The sequence below is a fragment of the Anas platyrhynchos genome, chromosome 6 (genome assembly GCF_047663525.1).
Source record: "Anas platyrhynchos isolate ZD024472 breed Pekin duck chromosome 6, IASCAAS_PekinDuck_T2T, whole genome shotgun sequence".
In the NCBI taxonomy this organism is placed as follows: Eukaryota; Metazoa; Chordata; class Aves; order Anseriformes; family Anatidae; genus Anas; species Anas platyrhynchos.
The window spans coordinates 25,615,910-25,632,669 of record NC_092592.1 but is presented as its reverse complement, the minus strand read 5'-3'; the positions used below and the strand labels follow the sequence as shown (position 1 = coordinate 25,632,669).

Below are 16,760 nucleotides of genomic sequence, written 5' to 3'. Positions count from 1 at the left end.
AATGACCATTTAGATGAGCTAGAGACATGACTCATTTCTTCCTGCAAAATTATACAAATGCACAGACACAAATCCCATGAAAGACATTCACAAGCTCAGAGCTTAGGTTTCTTGTTTTCCATGCGAGCTGCAGCACACTGAGAAGTGCAAACATATCAAAATTGACACACCTGTGATAAATTGGAACCATTGATTTTAGAGGTAAAAAGTAAGAGTTTTTGCTAGTCTTTGCGTTCTGCTTGCTCTCTGCCCAGAAGGTAACAGAAATGAACTGTGCTTTAGCAATACAGAGTGAAATCCTGAAGCATCATTATACTGGGAAGAGCAAAGTATATCCACAAAATACATAGGCAAAAAATTCAACTGCAGTCACTTGTATAACTGCATTTATTAAATAAGAATGTTTTAAGCACCATTCCTGCATGTTATTTCTACATATATAAACATTTTCCTACCTTAGTTCACTTTCTACTCTGAAACCTTTGCTTCTTGCCAGCTCCATTAAAAAGGTTCTTCTGGTCATCCCCATCTTTCTCTGCATAATAAAAATTACAAAGTTATTGAACTTTATTTCATAACTGCAGGAAAATTTGGGGGAATGCATCCCTTTCTGCCTCTTCCTCTGGGAAGCCGGAGTTCTGATCCTATCCATGATGCAAGGTAGAAATGTTTTCACTTGAAAGAAAGGGAGCTAACACACTTACTGTCAGCAGCTGTACTTAATGTCACCACCCATTGAAGTCATTTTCCTCTGTTTCCCCTCTGAAATCAAGAACAGATGCTACATGAGCAGAAAACATTACTTCTTTTCTACCACCTAGGACTTTTGCGCAGAACTACTCCAAAGAGATGCAAATATGATATAATTGCTTAAAACATCCATCATCCGTAAAGACTTTATCCAAACAATATTGATTACAGGAAAATCAGCTTCAACTAGTTTAATTGCACAGTTTCATTAGTTTCTGCTTACTTTTTTTTCCCCCAAACCTCAATTTTCCAAATTGTAGGGCACACGGAGTTTCAGTAGATTGATAAACAAATACATAAATAAATAAATTATTTCTATCTTCTTAATAACAGTATACAAATGTTATAAAACCATCTGTACACTTGTTATGTCTGTGTGATTAATTATTTGATTAGAAAGGGAATAGATTTTTAGGACAAAAAAAAAAAAAGTTTTTGAAACTGAATTTACAATTAAATAAATCTGTTGCTGTTTTGAGAATAAGGTAATGAAAGACAGAGAAATTGTTAGAGACGTCTTCAATTATAACTCTGGCATATGTTGCCATCATTGCTTTCTACTACCTGCCCTGGAATACATTCCTGTCTGTGGCATATACATTAGAGAATAATTCTGCTTTTAAGCATCCAGTGACCTCCAAACTACAGAGAAGATTATGGAAGCTATATCCCATCCTGTCCTAGAGCATGGCATACTAGTCATCAGAGGACTTCGCTAGAATTTATTGCAGATATATTTCATCATGTTGGGCCCATTTAGATATGGCCCTGAAATTCCATCAGTGCAAAATGAATGCAAACAACCAAGTTTACTGTATGTGCATCTATTTCAGCACAAAAACTATTTCAGTTGTAAATAGCCCCATTTCTATGTCAAGTTGGATTTTTATTTTTGTTGTAGCAGAGAATTTGGATTTTGCGAGTCCTTCAGAATGTGTCAGAAATATTATAACTTGCAATTCTCATTGCTCATGTTCAGGAGAGGAAGCAAGGTGGAAAATCCTGCCTAAGTCAGATCCATCAATTTTATTTTCAGTCATTTTATCATGGATGGATATAAATTCTGAGTTATGGAAAAATGACTCAAAACCTGTTTCCTGCAATTATGGCCATGAGTTTAAGCTTAAATTATAAAAAGTATTACTGACATTTTCCCAGCCCTATATCTCATGCTGCTTCAACTGTATTATCACAGATATAAAGAAACAGTTTTCATCCGAATAGAAACTAACCATTAAAAATTAATATAGAGCTCTCAGCTCTGGGGTCTTCCTGAGGCCATGAAAAAGAATATATACATAGTTCTGTACATAGACTAGACACCATTCATTTCTTCCATTGCCTAAGGATAATCCAGAAGCCAAAATATCTATTCCTCTTTCTGATTCATAACATTAAAATTGTCAAAATAGATCACTTCAAGGTTATTTTTAAATTATGTGAGACATTTTCATAGGAACTGGAAAATGGACAGGCAGACCTTAAGAGGCTTAAGCAAAAGAATAGCAAAAAAGAAAAAAAATGAGGCGTGATGGGTCTGGCATTAAGGCTGAGCAATCTGTTGTGGTTGCTCCATGTCTGTTTTCTATAATACTAATTATATCCATATCCATTGAGCACTGGATGTATCTCTTTTTACAGCCTTCATAGGCTTCGTAAAATGCTTTACTTTATCTCAAGCCCTACAAGGAATAAGGTATTTGAGAACAGATTCTTTACATATGTTAAACAAAGGCTTTTTTATGTTATAATTAATTCGGTGTTCTCAAATATGCAAATATAATTTCCCTCAGTGTAATATGAAGATGCTCAGTGCCAGTAAAACCCTTCGGGCATGAAAAACATAAGTTATTATTCCTTTGTGTTGCTCTAATAACACTTGAGCCAGATTTTTGAGGGTATTTAGGAGCCAAAAAGATGCAGAGGCCTAGTGGGATTTTCAAAGTCATCAAGGTCAGTTAGGCATCCAACTCCTTTGGAAATCAATTTCTGACTTTCAACCCAATGCAAAAAAGATTTTCTTTGTCAGATAAATACAGCATAATGTCATGGAAATGTCTCTGCCAATGATGCAATTTTATTAAAAATACATTCTAAAATTAATAAGATTTCCAAATCCCAGCTGAGCGAATAATCTGCTCTCCTACAACATCACACTATAATATTTTTGACAGTAACACAGGAAGTAGAATATGTTTTACAAAAAAAAAGGCAAATACAGTGTGTCTGTCATATATGATGAAGGAAAGCAACCCATTACCTGAATCATGGCACCACCTCACCTTCACTATGCATGACCAGCAGCTTAAAACCATGGAAACTTTTTCCAATTCAGTGCAGTTCCTCCAGTGTACAGACTCCTGGCGGAGTCAGGGTGGTTCGCTTCCCTGGAGGGAAATCTTTGTTCTCATGTTGTTGTTGTGGATTAATGTTGTGGACCATCAAAGGCATGGATTAGGAATGGGATGTTTGTAAGTGATCACCACTTGTGATGCCTGTGCCAATGACAGTCAGCCAAGCAGTCTATAGGCAGTGCCTGGCAGAGACATGGGCCTGACCATGCAAGGGGCTGATCCAGCTCCAAAGGGGTTCCTCAGGGGGAAAAACAGTGGGAACACGTGGTTTCTGGAAAGCACAGTTCAACTCCTCTGAATGTCAGTACTCACACATGCTTTCACTGCACCTTCTGGATTATTGTCAGATAGTCTTAGTGCCCTGCTTTTATATGAATGGCGTTGTAAATATTTTATAAAACCTTACTTGCCCATTTTTTATAGCTTTCCTGTGAAGAGTCAGAAGTGGTGACAGGTGATTTTAATCAGGCTCTACAGTATACTAACCTTTGAGAAAGAATATCTTAAGCACAATCAATAAAAACTAGACAAGTGATTGCATACATTTTTGGGTTTTGATTTAACCTTGGCTTAACAGTGTTTCACACTCTATTGTTTCACAAAAAGTATTTTTTCTTAGCTTTTTTTATTTTAAAATATTTGATAATTCAATGTTCATTTCTCAATGAACAATTTTATGGAAAATTTAAAATTCTGTTATTTTTCTTTTTTCTTTTTCCTCTCTAGATATTACTGTCTGCTTTTGCTTGAGCTCTGGCCTTTTCAGTGGCTAAGCAGGCCACTCACTGTTGATACCTGTTCTTCCAGTCTCTCAGTGCTTACAAATAACATGGCTATTGCTTCTCCTGATTTTTTTTAGGGAGGGTGTTGGGGGAAGGAAGATTAGCTTCTAGAAATAAGCACAGCCTTTGTTTTAATTCATTCTTCTTCTTCACTTGTTACCAGGGTATGGACTCACAAACACTTCAAGCTTCTACCCTTAATCCCACATTATGTGGAAAGTTTATATTATTGTTTAGTAGGTAATCAACAAGTTTTAACAATATCTTAAAATTCCATCAAACAAAAAGGGTCAGTATCTGGGAATCTATTTCTTTAGTTCCCCCTTTTTTCTTCCACTTTCATTTACTAATATATAAATTCTTTCACAACGTGCATGGTAAACAAACCTGGTAGCCTACAACATAAAGAAAGAGAACATCATGCTGCACATTTGATTACAGCATTTTGAATAAATGTACAATTATTAAAGATAAGGAAACATTGAAAAATATATTCTGGGAATGTTCAGATACCTTTAAAAATCAATTCTCTTTTATTCCCTTTGATGTTTATGTTCTTTGAATTACTCACTATGATATTTTCTGGGAGGAACTTTGAAATATATGCTCTTGAGCTATTCACATTGGAAATGATAAACTCCTTAAAACACCCAGGTGACCAAGAATTTGTATAAACTGATGAATTGATAGTATACTTTGAATGTACTTACTTGGCTGTATCATTGCATTTGTCACGTAAGATACAGAGGACATGAAATCTTGTAGTTGCTGTTATCAGATGTACATTTTTGATGTACATGATCAGAATAGCTGCTTATTGTTTCTTTTTTTTTTTTTTCCAAAATGGAGGTGAAAACCTGAATAAGAAAAATGAATTTAGTGACATACCTCAGAAACTGACCATGTAGAAATCATACAATGAGCTGACAGCTTCTTTAACTGACTCTATGTTATAGACTCATTTATAGAAAGGGTTTGTACTTCTAAGCCCTTCCTGAGAAAACAAGGAAAGAGTGATGTCACATTGTTGAACAATAGAACAGGGCAATAAGGTTCCCCCTTACAGCATGGGGAAAAGTAATTGGTGACAAATCCTGGCAGGAGTTACTTCCTTCCCGTGCCAGTATGTCTATATTCCATGGAAACTATTATTTCCACTCTGCCTTCAGTCTCTCTGTTCAATAACAACGCTTGCAATTGCATTCTTTGGTTACTCTGCTAATGGCAGCTGCTGTTCCTTCTTGTGATTGTTATTGGGCTATCCTTTGATTTTTGTGCTGGTGCATCAGTGATTTTTGTGCTTTTGTGCATCAGTGATTTTCTTTATACTGTAGTCTCATGAAAGCCTTGCGAACCTGTCAGCACCAAATAGATATATCTTCATAATCCTGTCAATGTACATGGTCAGGCAGATCCTTGAGCAACTACACACCTCTTTCCAAACACAGTTTACAAAGGTAAAGGCCTTTGGATAATAAGTACTGTTTTCCAGACTCTCTCAGTAATACTCTAAATATTCTTCCTAATAATATTAATTCTTAATAATAATATTAATTAATAATTCTTCTTAATTCTTCTCTTAATTCTAATTTTTCTCTTAATATTAATATTAATACTCTTATTAATACTATTAATACTCTTGCCAGTATTAAGGACATTTCTGTTAATTAACAAATATCCAACAACTTTTCATATTTGAGGTGTCACACAAGTTGTGTTGCATGGCTTATGCCTAGGCAGCTGAAAAGATTATACTTCTATCTGAGAAATGACCAAATAATGCTCCTGTGGACATTTCAGAAACTTCTTATATAAAAAGGTAATAGTAGAAATGAATGCTCTGTAAAAATTCTTATCCTGTAAGCTTAGTTCCTCCCTTACACCACTAGTACAATACTGCCAAGGTAGTAGGTAATTTGGCCAGGTATCATTATTATCATTATACTATATATCATTATATTATCATTAATTTATTGCTACAATAGTTACCAGTTCATACAATAGATGCGTCTTGCAGTAACTGCAAATAATGCAGTTGTAGGCCTACTTACACCTCAAAAAATGCAAACATCTGTACGGGTGACATTTATGTCTTTTACATTTACAGATAGTAAAGCATGATGCATCTAATAAAGAGAAATACACTTAGTCCAGAATAATGAAATACTGGAAAAGGCTGTTTCTATATTTCCTATAAAACTTTCAATTATATACTCAATATTCAGTACTACAGGAAAGCTTATTTGGCATGCAGCTCCCACATCATTAAACTGAGGAGATAATCAGACCAGCTAATGTAAAAGAGAGGAGTAAATAACAGTAAGTACTATAGATAATGTTGTTGCAGAGAGAAGAAAAACTTACATGATATATCTCTGATATATCTCTGATAACATTACATGATATATCTCCTTGTTCCTTTCACAAGTTTATGTACATCACAGTAAAATAAGAAAGTTTATCTCCCCTACTAGTTTACTGAGCAAAAGCAACAGGTAATGGTTAACATCATGGTGAGTTCTGACAGTGGTCTTTCTGTATACTCCATCAAAAACAGCTGTAGAAAAAAATGTTATCACTAGCACCAGCAAAGCAAAAAAGACTCCTGATGAGCATTTCACATATTGTGTTACCTCCAGAAACAAAATAAAACAAGTGTTTATCTGAATGATGTGTTATAACTTTTGCAAGTGAATGGAAAAATCAATGTTTTTTTTTTGTTCTAGAAATATCAGAGGAAAAGAGCCAGAAAGCATGGTGGAACAGGGCAGTATTCTCACCTTTCAGACATATTGCAGTCCTGAGTTCCACTAATGCAGAACTAATTGCAGCAAAAGTAATGTAGCTGGGTAATATTAATTACCATTAACATTGCAGGAAAGAGTTTGCTTCATCCAGCTGGTTTTTAAAATCCAAAAATATTCTAGACTCAGTTTCTACAAAAGCATTCTGTCATTTTCTTACTAACTTCACCTACAATTTGGCAGACGCTTAGAGTATCACAAAATACTTAAACATTCTTTATTTTACACTGTGGATCTGATAGCTCTACCTTTCAGAACACTGAAAGGTGTTTTTTCTCAACCGCATAAAAATTCATTTCTCAAAGCAACCAGAAATTCTTTTCCCATACAAGTCAAGATTGGCTCCATCATTCCAGTCTATAGAAAATGTAATACTACTAAGTTTCAGATAGCCCCTGTAAGCCCTGGCCCAGTTTCGGCTTGCATACTTATTTAACTCTGAACATGTTGATCAATCTTTATTAGAAAACTACAGTCTCCCTAGTTGTTTTTAAGATCATAAACTTTAAAGTCATTTTTCTGACTTCTTAAATCACAGATACGAATATTGTGCTATTATTTTATGATGCGTATCTGCTTATTAGGAAATGTCAGCATGAATTTTGTCACATTTTTATTATCCAAAGAAACGGTATAATTCCGTCTAATTGAAGTAATTTATTGATACTACTTTGTATTATGAGCTTTACTTCTCTTTCCTGTGCTTATTGCTGCAGAGATTTAGTTTTAAGAAACAAAAGCTAATTTTCTGCTGCATGAAAAGAAGCCAGACCCAACGTTGAATCACACAGCTATGAATAAAGCTGCTAGTTCAATACTTCAATAACAAATCAGAAGACCACACTGAACTGCAGAATTTTCTATCATCAAGCTTCAACTTCTCTTACACTAAGAAAGAAGCATAATAATTCTTGATTCCTATGCTAAACTAATTATTATTACATATCATAAAGCATGAAAGCAAGAAGGATATAAAGCTAATAAGTCTATTTGCAAATGCTGTTCTGCTACAATTTACTCAAGAGTTTACTAAAAATACATGCTGTTTATAATTTAAAGGCATTTTGATTTAGTCATTTTGCGCTTTGTGATGTTATTAAGGAAACAATTCAATATCTTTTTTTTTTTCCTGCTGGCATTCCATTATGTGGATTACAATGCACTGAAACTCAAAGTGTCAGGAATACAAGAATGATACACAGACAGATTTAGCTCCTGCTTTGTTTAACTGTGTTGAATTATGTGGAGTTAAAGTTGTAAAACCAAGCCAAGTTAGAGGAAAGAAAGTATGTGCTAATGGTTATGGAAAGCAGGTAACTGGTTACAAACCCCAAAGATACCATTTTCCCAAGAACAATTATTTTGGCAATATCACTCCATAGGTATTTTCTAACCCAGCTGGATTGCCAGGAGTTTTAGGCTGCTCTTCTACGAGCTTGATTCAAGCACCACAGAACTGATACTGAACTGTCAGTGGACTTTCATTGTCTAAAAGCAAACGAGTCAAATAGGAGGATTTAGAGAAAAACTCCTGTAGATTTTGGTAGTTAGTCCAGACTACTGATTTTACATGAGGCATTGAGGAAAACTGCTTCTTCACTCTTATAGCCTTAACCACTGGTCTGTGCCACGCAGACTCAAGTGAGAGCTGGATGATGGTGATTGATGAAATCAGCTTAGAAAAGAAGAAAATGTAAAGACTGACTATGCAGTAGTCTTTACTGTGCTGATTGCATATGGCATCCTGAAAAGAAACTGAATGTAAATATTTCTTGATGAAAGATGATAGAGAAAACATAAAGTCAGACCCAAATCAGACCGTAAATATATGTGTTTCTGAGAGGGAATAAGAAGTTTCACATTTGAGGGAAGAAATATTACAGGAAATAAGAGCACACTTCACTGTGCTACAGTGAGTGAAAAAAAATAAAAAAATAAAAATGACTATGTCCAGGAAAAAAAGGTTTCTGAGTAGGAAGTAGGTGGCATTTAATAGTGGCAAGGAAGTAGGTATTTCGAAAAGGCATATGCTACAGGCCATTAATAAATATCCTAAATGTCTATTCTCTAGTAGACATTGCTGAACAAAGTTGAAAGGCACCAGAAATATCTTTAGAACTTGTGTTTAACTCTGCATTATGTGTGCATGTATATATACTAATATCTCTGAGTTCCATATAAAATTATTTTGCAGAAGTACTAACGTTAATGTTCAAACAGAGATAGTAATTGCTGGGAGAAACGCTAGCAACCATTTATACATGTTCTCTTTACTAAAAGAGAACATGGTGAAAAACAAAAGACAACAAAACACAAAACCCACCAGTCTTTGTGGTGAGATACAAAGCTGCGGGGCATGCTCCCTGCTGCTCCAGAGCAAACCACCACAGGTTCACCTCACATTGCCTCCACAGATGTGCTACCCACAGACATGCTACAGCATAAACAAAAGGCAGTACCATGTAGAAGACTGAACACTGGGGCCAAGAACTGAGGATAAGTGGTTGTTTTAAAGGGAAACAAAAAGTAACTGACAGTACTTCTCCAGTCATACTCAGGCCTTACAAGACTGTGGGCTGGTAAGATGTTCTCAAAGCTATACTACATTGCTTGGTATAGTTATTTAGGAGACTGAGTAAAAATGATTAGAAAAATAGCAGAGCAGTGAAGTCCTAAAATTAAATTTCTTGGAAAGGTTATACAGACTCCTCAATCATCTCCAGAACATACAATAAAGATTTTAGCTATACATTAAAAGAAGGATTACTCAGGTTTCCTTCTGTCGTTGAATTTGAGAATATTTTCTCATTATGGAAATGATTTAAGGTCTGTCATGTTGCCTTCTTTCCCATTAATCCAACTTTGCCTACCCAGCTTGTATTGCATTCACTGCACTTTAGACAATAGATGTAAAGTGCTAGATTATAGAATTTTGTTTCCAGGGTTGTGACAGTGTTTGTTTATCAGTGTCCATCTCCCCATATATCTTCTATTGGTTTGGTCCTGTATTAATTCACGAGAACAACTGGGTTGTGTTAAGGTTAAAAATAACACCAGAGTTTTCTGCTTATTTATCAGTAATGACTGTATCAGCAATGACATTTTCTCTGTGTCCCTTATCTAGGCCAGCCACAGTTTACAGGTACCCCTTTAAATGGATAAATAAAAAATGCTCAACTTTGGTAATACTTCAGAACTGTAAAAAAAATAAAATAAAAAAAGAATTAACATAAGCATCACTGTTTGCACTAATTCAAGCTGAATATGCCTAAGAAATAACCAATGTCCTCCCCATTCCTCGCATTTCAAAACAGGTGCATACGTAAACAAGTGAAGTTCTTTTTTCTTTTTTTTTTCTTTTTTTTTTTTTTTTCATTTCCATAAGTAAGCTAGAAATTCCAAATTCATTCACCTTCCTTTCAGGTCACTGTTTTTCAATCTTTTGCAGCTGTAAGAACATAATAGATTTCTGGTGCTGTCTAGGACTCAAATACACATTTAAGAAAGCGTGTGTTGCAAATTACTAAGCAGCAATATTGTGACTCCCCTATAAAGTTATCTGGCACTGCAATCTTTTAAAGATACTCTCCTAACTATATTTCTGAAACTTAAACCTCAGCCTATCAGTGTTTAGAACTTGAACTGAGGAACCACTTCTATTCCCACTGTACAAGCAGAGGAACTAACCAAATCAGTGTCAGCCTCAAATCAAGGACAATTACTTCTGCATCTAACGAGGTAAGGTTAGGACTGTAGTTAGACCAAATTTAATGCTTTTAACATCATGAGCCAGTATGTAAAATCATATTTTGGATAAAGGTTATTGCTTTTGCATGTTAATAGTGTAATATTACATTTTGGGTAAAGGTTATAACAGACAGAAGTCACAAGAGAGAACAAAAAGAGGTTGAGAAGTATATGTTAGGGTTAAAGTATTGTTTGTACTTTCCTAGAATAGTTTTTCAACACACCTACAAATAAAGGTAGTAAGGATAACCTTGGATTTGGGGTATCTAATATGTAAAACATAAATTTGGGATCAGGGCTAAGGTCCAGATTAACAAGATCGGGTAATTCACACTTAGGTTTCTGTATGAAAGGAGACATTAGACTAGACTTAGTCTGGGCCAACAGCCTCTATTTAATATACGTGAAGAGATGCAGTATATCCATATTAATTATCAGATTAGATCTAGGGGGGGAAGAGCCAATTTGCCTGTGTTTTAGACAGTCTACTATAAGCAAGTTGACAATGCTGATGCAAGCAAGGGTCTGAAATACGTGTTCGGATTTTGGCTAAAAGGAAACATTCCTCAGTATAAGTGAACAGATATTAAACCTCTAGTGTTCAGTAGAGCTAGACTTTAATTCAGTAGGACCCCATGCTCTATGTATAAAGAACTGTTGCGCGAGCAGTTCTGGACAAGCAGACATGGACATGCAGACCCCTAAAATAGCAGGGGTCAGGGTTGCTAGGCCATTTATCCACATTGCCAAATGACTTTAAGGCTGATTAATTTATGTGCAAATTAAGAATCTTTTCTGTTTTTGTGTTTTAGATGTGGGGAGGTAACAGCTGTTTTGGGGCTAACAGTGTCTGCCAGCCTACAGTCAGACCTGACTCCAAGGAAGCCACCTGGCTTGGTTTTGTGGTCAAATGAACAAAAAATTTCCCTCTACAGATCTCTCAGCTCAGCTTTTGCACCACGTCTCTCTTTTCTTCATCCAGTAAAATGACCCCATTAGGGTAAAATTAACTAAAGGTCTTGGGCAAATTAGTGCATTCATGTTGGCAAGTATTTTATACTGAATCCAGAGGAGCAGGTAAACAAAATATTTTCAGTTCATTTGCTGAGCAACTGCTGACAGAAATATATGACTTATTGGAAAAGGCAGAACATTCTCCATGAAATGAAAACCAAATGCTTTTCTAGGATCGAAAGTGTCTGTTCAATCAAAAATGAAACTCCTTGTACCATTTATCCAAAATATCTATTTTCATTTTAGGTTAAACAAAGGGTTTAATTTTATGTGAAGCCAGGCAACCTAAAATGATTTATGATTTCTTTTTCCCCTAATTCCTTATTTTACTGGTAATTTTATGGTTAAATTTTTAGTTATTTACAAATATCTTTTTAAAATGAAAAGCAAAAACCAACAAATCTTAAAACATTTAATCTGGTTTTTATTTTTCCTCTCCGAGAACTACTTCTCAGATTTTTCTGTAACACAGCACTGGTTGCAGACCCTCTGTAAAAAGCTGTTGTCGTTGTGTAGCTAGAATTCACACACACAAAAAAAAAAAAAAAGAAATGGCTCCACTCTCCAAAGAGTCATTAAAAGACTTAAGTCAACAGAGAAGTCCCTGCCTTATTTACATGTAAACATCTCAGAGGTAATTCTGCCGAATTTAGCAGAGCAGTAGCACTGTTACAGAAAAGTTAAATAGATACAGTCCAATAAAGGCATGACATCACTGCTTTATTTCACCTCCTTCTGATGGTGATATTAACTGGTTTAATTAAAATTTGTAAAATCTGAGTCCTAAATTAGCATAAGCAACATGAACCTCAAAATAAGTAGTGAGACAGAAGAAATACTGGTAAGATAGGAAAGCAATGTGAAGCTACCTACATAGATTATATGATGGACCTCTGGCTTTGCTATGTTTCCATAACAGCACTGAAGATAGTGTTTGGAGATGCAGCTGGTGGGGAGGGTGGGGAAGGAACACTGTCTTTTCTTCAACATATAGTATTGGTTAAGGAAATTGACACGATTTCTTTAACTATGATCTTGATTTTTAACAATCATATTTGCCATATCAAGATAAACCATAACAGGATTTACTTTTAGGTGTATTTACAACAGTTTAATGTAACACATAGCTAAATTCAAGCTCTCACCAGAAACACAAGGCAGACACAATCCCTTTACCTCCATCAATTTCTGTGTGGATTGTGGCAAATTCACAAACATTGGCAACTGTTTATCAGGTGTGGATAGTTTTATCAACTATGTACTTTATATATATTGTAGTCATATAGCAGATAAAACATTTGAAGATGCAGACACTTATAATTTAGTTGATACTGCTTCATTGGAGACAGTAGCCCTTTAACACCAAGGATTCATGACAGAGACTTTTTCCTGAGGGATTTGGATACTGGGGACATATTAGTCTGGGACAAATTTTGCTTTATATCCAACTATTTGTTACCACACTATCCAGGCAAAGAATATTCTGCCATGATTTCTTGCATAATGGCTGAACACATTTCAAACTCTTTCAAGAATTTAATTGTCATTTCTTATCTGATTACTCATATGACATATTACTGAAATGTTGATATTATTCATACATATTTAATCTCTCTCTTGGGATTTGTTCTAGGTATAAATTCTTCTGGATCTTTTAAACCCACTCATTTTGTCCATAAGATGGAAATAAATCAAGAAAAAGAATAAGCTGCAATTCAATGTTAGATTAGCAATACTGTATCCAGCTAATGTTTGAACAGTAAACAGAAACGGAAGAACTGTTCAGTGAATGATTGGGATCAATTACTTCAACACACAAGGATGATGTTCCTAAACAAGGAGAATTCTGACCTCAAAAGAGCTCAGCTAAAGTTCCTACATGTTCGCAATGAATATATGAATAGTTCATCTGAGAAAGTAGTGCAAATTAAAGTCTTTGACTGAGAACACACTCAGTGTTTTCATTAAGGACAAACTCACTGGCAAACAAAATCATGCTTTCAAAAAGTTAACAATTGTCTTTGGTTCATTCTTAATATAAAAATTTGTCTCAGGTTTTGGCCATCTTCAGAAATGGTTTGATGAAGAATAAGGTAATGTTTGCAACATCCTGTTGACATACTGCTTTGAAAGTGCATTACTGAAGCATGAAAATACACATGGAACGTCTGTGTTCAATACCACTTATTCCCAATTCTCTAACTCAGGAATCACTGTTTAATCAATCCAAAAGCAGAGAGAGAAACCATTAGGTTTACAATCAATGGCTGTATATCATCTTCAAATAAAGCTGTAATTTAAGACCATTTCAAACTGAACAAACATTAAGTCCTGAAATGATTTCATCAGCAAATATGTGATTCACCAGAAAGGGTACTAAAGCAAAATTTTGGCATATCACAATATATATTCTATTTATAAAAATATAGAAGCACACTGAGAATATCAGCCCTAGCAGAAAAATCAAAAGGTAAGACTTAGCACTGATACTCCTTACCTGGTCACATGCTGGTTGCAAAGAAGAGCAGTTTTTGAAAATAACTTTTAGACTTACCACAAAATTTTGCATACAGAAATACAGCAAGAGGCCATTGCACTACAGTGCAAAGCAAATCTATGTCATTGTGTTTGCTGTATTTCCTTCACTGACAAATTGGGGAACATTATGAGTTCTGTCTAGCTTCAGTAACTATGACTTGATAGATTAAATTTTGTGAATAGCATTTAAGATGAACATGGAGATATTAAAAAAGAAAAAAAAAAGTAAAGTGTGAGTTTTTATATAGAAAGTGAGGTACTACTCTACTATTATCTTCCACATAATTTGCCAGGATAAACTAACAGTCAACAGTCATGTGTAACCCCCTTGACGTCAAGTGTCAGTTAGCAAAAAAAAAAAAAAAAAAAAAAAAAAAACTATCTTATATCTTGTCTTAATCTGCACTGGCTTTTTTTTGAATCCACAGATCTCAAAACAAGCCAATGAACTGACTATCTTACAGCTGCGAATATCTCATGCATGAATGTATAGTGTGGGCTAGATTGCTATCTCAGTTACAGCAGTAACAATAAAAGCTGTCTTGGTAAACAACATCAACATAAGAGAATTACATCAACTCTCTATGGTAAAATTACAGAAAGAACCTGTGTTTAGTATATCAATATGGGAAAGAAAATGAAACCGTAATTTTCTATAAGTAAATATTCCCAATTTACACTTAATAAATTAACCATCCAGTCAAATAAATGAAGAAAATTTCTAATTTCTTTCCAAACAATCAAAAACCAACGTTCCGTTTTTGGAAAATAATTTTAACAGTTCCAGTTCAGTAGGACATTTACTGATTGATTCATATACGAACACAGAGTGACTTTATTGTTTTGAATCTAAAGATCTGAAGAACTCTTCCTTTAGTAAATAGACTTTCATTGCCAATAAACATTGAAAAGAATATCTGCTTTCAGCTGCTGGTCTTAAAGTTCCTACTTTCAGTCTCTATATTCCAGAGTTGTCACAACTTGATGTAGCTAAGTACTCCCCCTTATGGCCTATTACAGCATGGCATTATAACACTGCATTTCTCTTGATTAAATTAATCTCTCGATGTACTTATATCATCAGAGTTAAGCTAGGCCTATACCATTGCAACTCATCCTAGAAGTTTCACCAAGTAAATCTGTGATAGCAGATATTTACACCTGTAAATTGTCTACTACTGAAAATGACCATTTATTGTTTTGCTTTGAAATTTTTTTCTGATCATTTTCAAACTGCTAAAACAAATATATGGAACTAATATCCAGAAAAATAACTCATTAAATCAGGTTGGTTAACTAATGTCTTGCTCTTCCTGTGGTTTACTCTGTACTGTAATTACACACACAATATTGATAGGAGCTTTGCTACTGAAGTGTTGTATTCCAAACTACGTTTATTAGTCCTCTGAGAAACAAATGTAGCACAGTGAAATATCATTAAAATTGTATACCATAAATGTTTCTGAAGAAGTGGAGAAAGCTGTCTCATGTATATGTGGCCACTGACACTTTTACACATTTGCATGTAAAAGTATATTCACTGATGAGGAAAATTTCAAATCATCAAGTTCACTACTCTCTCTTCAAATCAAGCAGTCTACTTATAATACTAGTTTCATAATACACAGAACCTATTTGCAGCATCATTGTACTACTCTTTTGGAATAAAACTTTAATAATAAGATGTAAGATCAGCTGAGCTAGCTTAAAAGATATTCAACACAAGATGATTTTCACCATTCAAAATGTCTTCTGCTGTTCCTATCTTCATCACAGGGCTAACTGAAAACACAGAATAATCAACTATTATATCTTATTCTTCAGAGCAATATGTTCTGCTATGTCCCCATCATGTTTCAGAAGAATTCAAACGTTTCACCATTTGAATACCATTTCAGACAAGGATGTGATATATATATATATATATATATATATATATATATATATATATGTAGACATCCAAACAGTGAAACATGTAGTTACCATAAATCCATTCTGCTTCGTGTAGCTCCAACTATTCATCTCAAAACATACCAATAGACATTAATTAACATCAATGTGATTTCACCAGCTTTAGGTTCTCAGCCCAGCAAAGCATTCAGCTTTCTTGCAAAGTCTTCAAAATTCAGTTGATAACTTCAAAGTAGGCAAGCACTAACTTATTGCAGAAGATCCTGTAATGTTAAACTAAGCGTGTTAAGGATTAAGATCCTCTCTGTAAATAAACATTGCTTCATTTGATTTAAGTTTTGTTCCCTGAACTTTAACCAAGTAATTCTGAGGTTATTCTGATCAAATACTTTGCTAAAGACATCCTTTCTGATAGGGATTTTATCTTGCTTATTCAGTTTGGATTTGCAATTTAGATCTCTAAACAAAATAATCAGATTAAAAATTGTCTACAGTATATTCTACAAAAGAGAATGTAATATATATAAATATACATTTGGAACATTTATTAAAACACTGTGCAAACAGTCCCATTGATCCTATCTACTGGGGAATTAGGCAAAATCCTACTAAAATCCTCCCATCAAAAATTAAGCCTCAGTACTGATATTCTCATACGTTGTTTGATAAATAGTTCCTAATACAATTGTAATTACCTCTGGGACCATAAGAGAGAATCTAAAAATCCATTCTCTACACGTGCATTAGAGGATGGATAAGAATCTAACAGTGTTTTGGAGGATAAATTTCATTCAAGCAGTTCACTTGATTTTGCTTTCTAAATTTTCAAAGACAGACCTGCAAAACAAATTATTTTATAA

The 16,760-nt window shown here is 34.5% G+C and overlaps 1 protein-coding gene across 15 annotated transcripts in view; it reads right to left on the bottom strand.

Moving 5' to 3' along the window:
• DNTT (DNA nucleotidylexotransferase) overlaps positions 1–16,760 on the bottom strand; it is a 180,868-nt gene that overhangs the window by 106,262 nt on the left and 57,846 nt on the right. For 5 of the 15 annotated variants that reach the window (XM_027460526.3, XM_027460520.3, XM_027460523.3 and 2 more), the window contains exons 3-4: positions 4,597–4,743; positions 456–535 (exon numbers count right to left, since the gene is read on the bottom strand). In XM_027460526.3, coding sequence (XP_027316327.1) covers positions 456–529 — 74 coding nt within the window. In that variant the 5' untranslated portion in view covers positions 530–535; positions 4,597–4,743. Of the gene's footprint in view, positions 1–455; positions 689–4,596; positions 4,744–16,760 lie in introns of those variants that run through there. The other 10 variants (XM_027460527.3, XM_027460529.3, XM_027460528.3 and 7 more) reach the window with 5 other exon arrangements.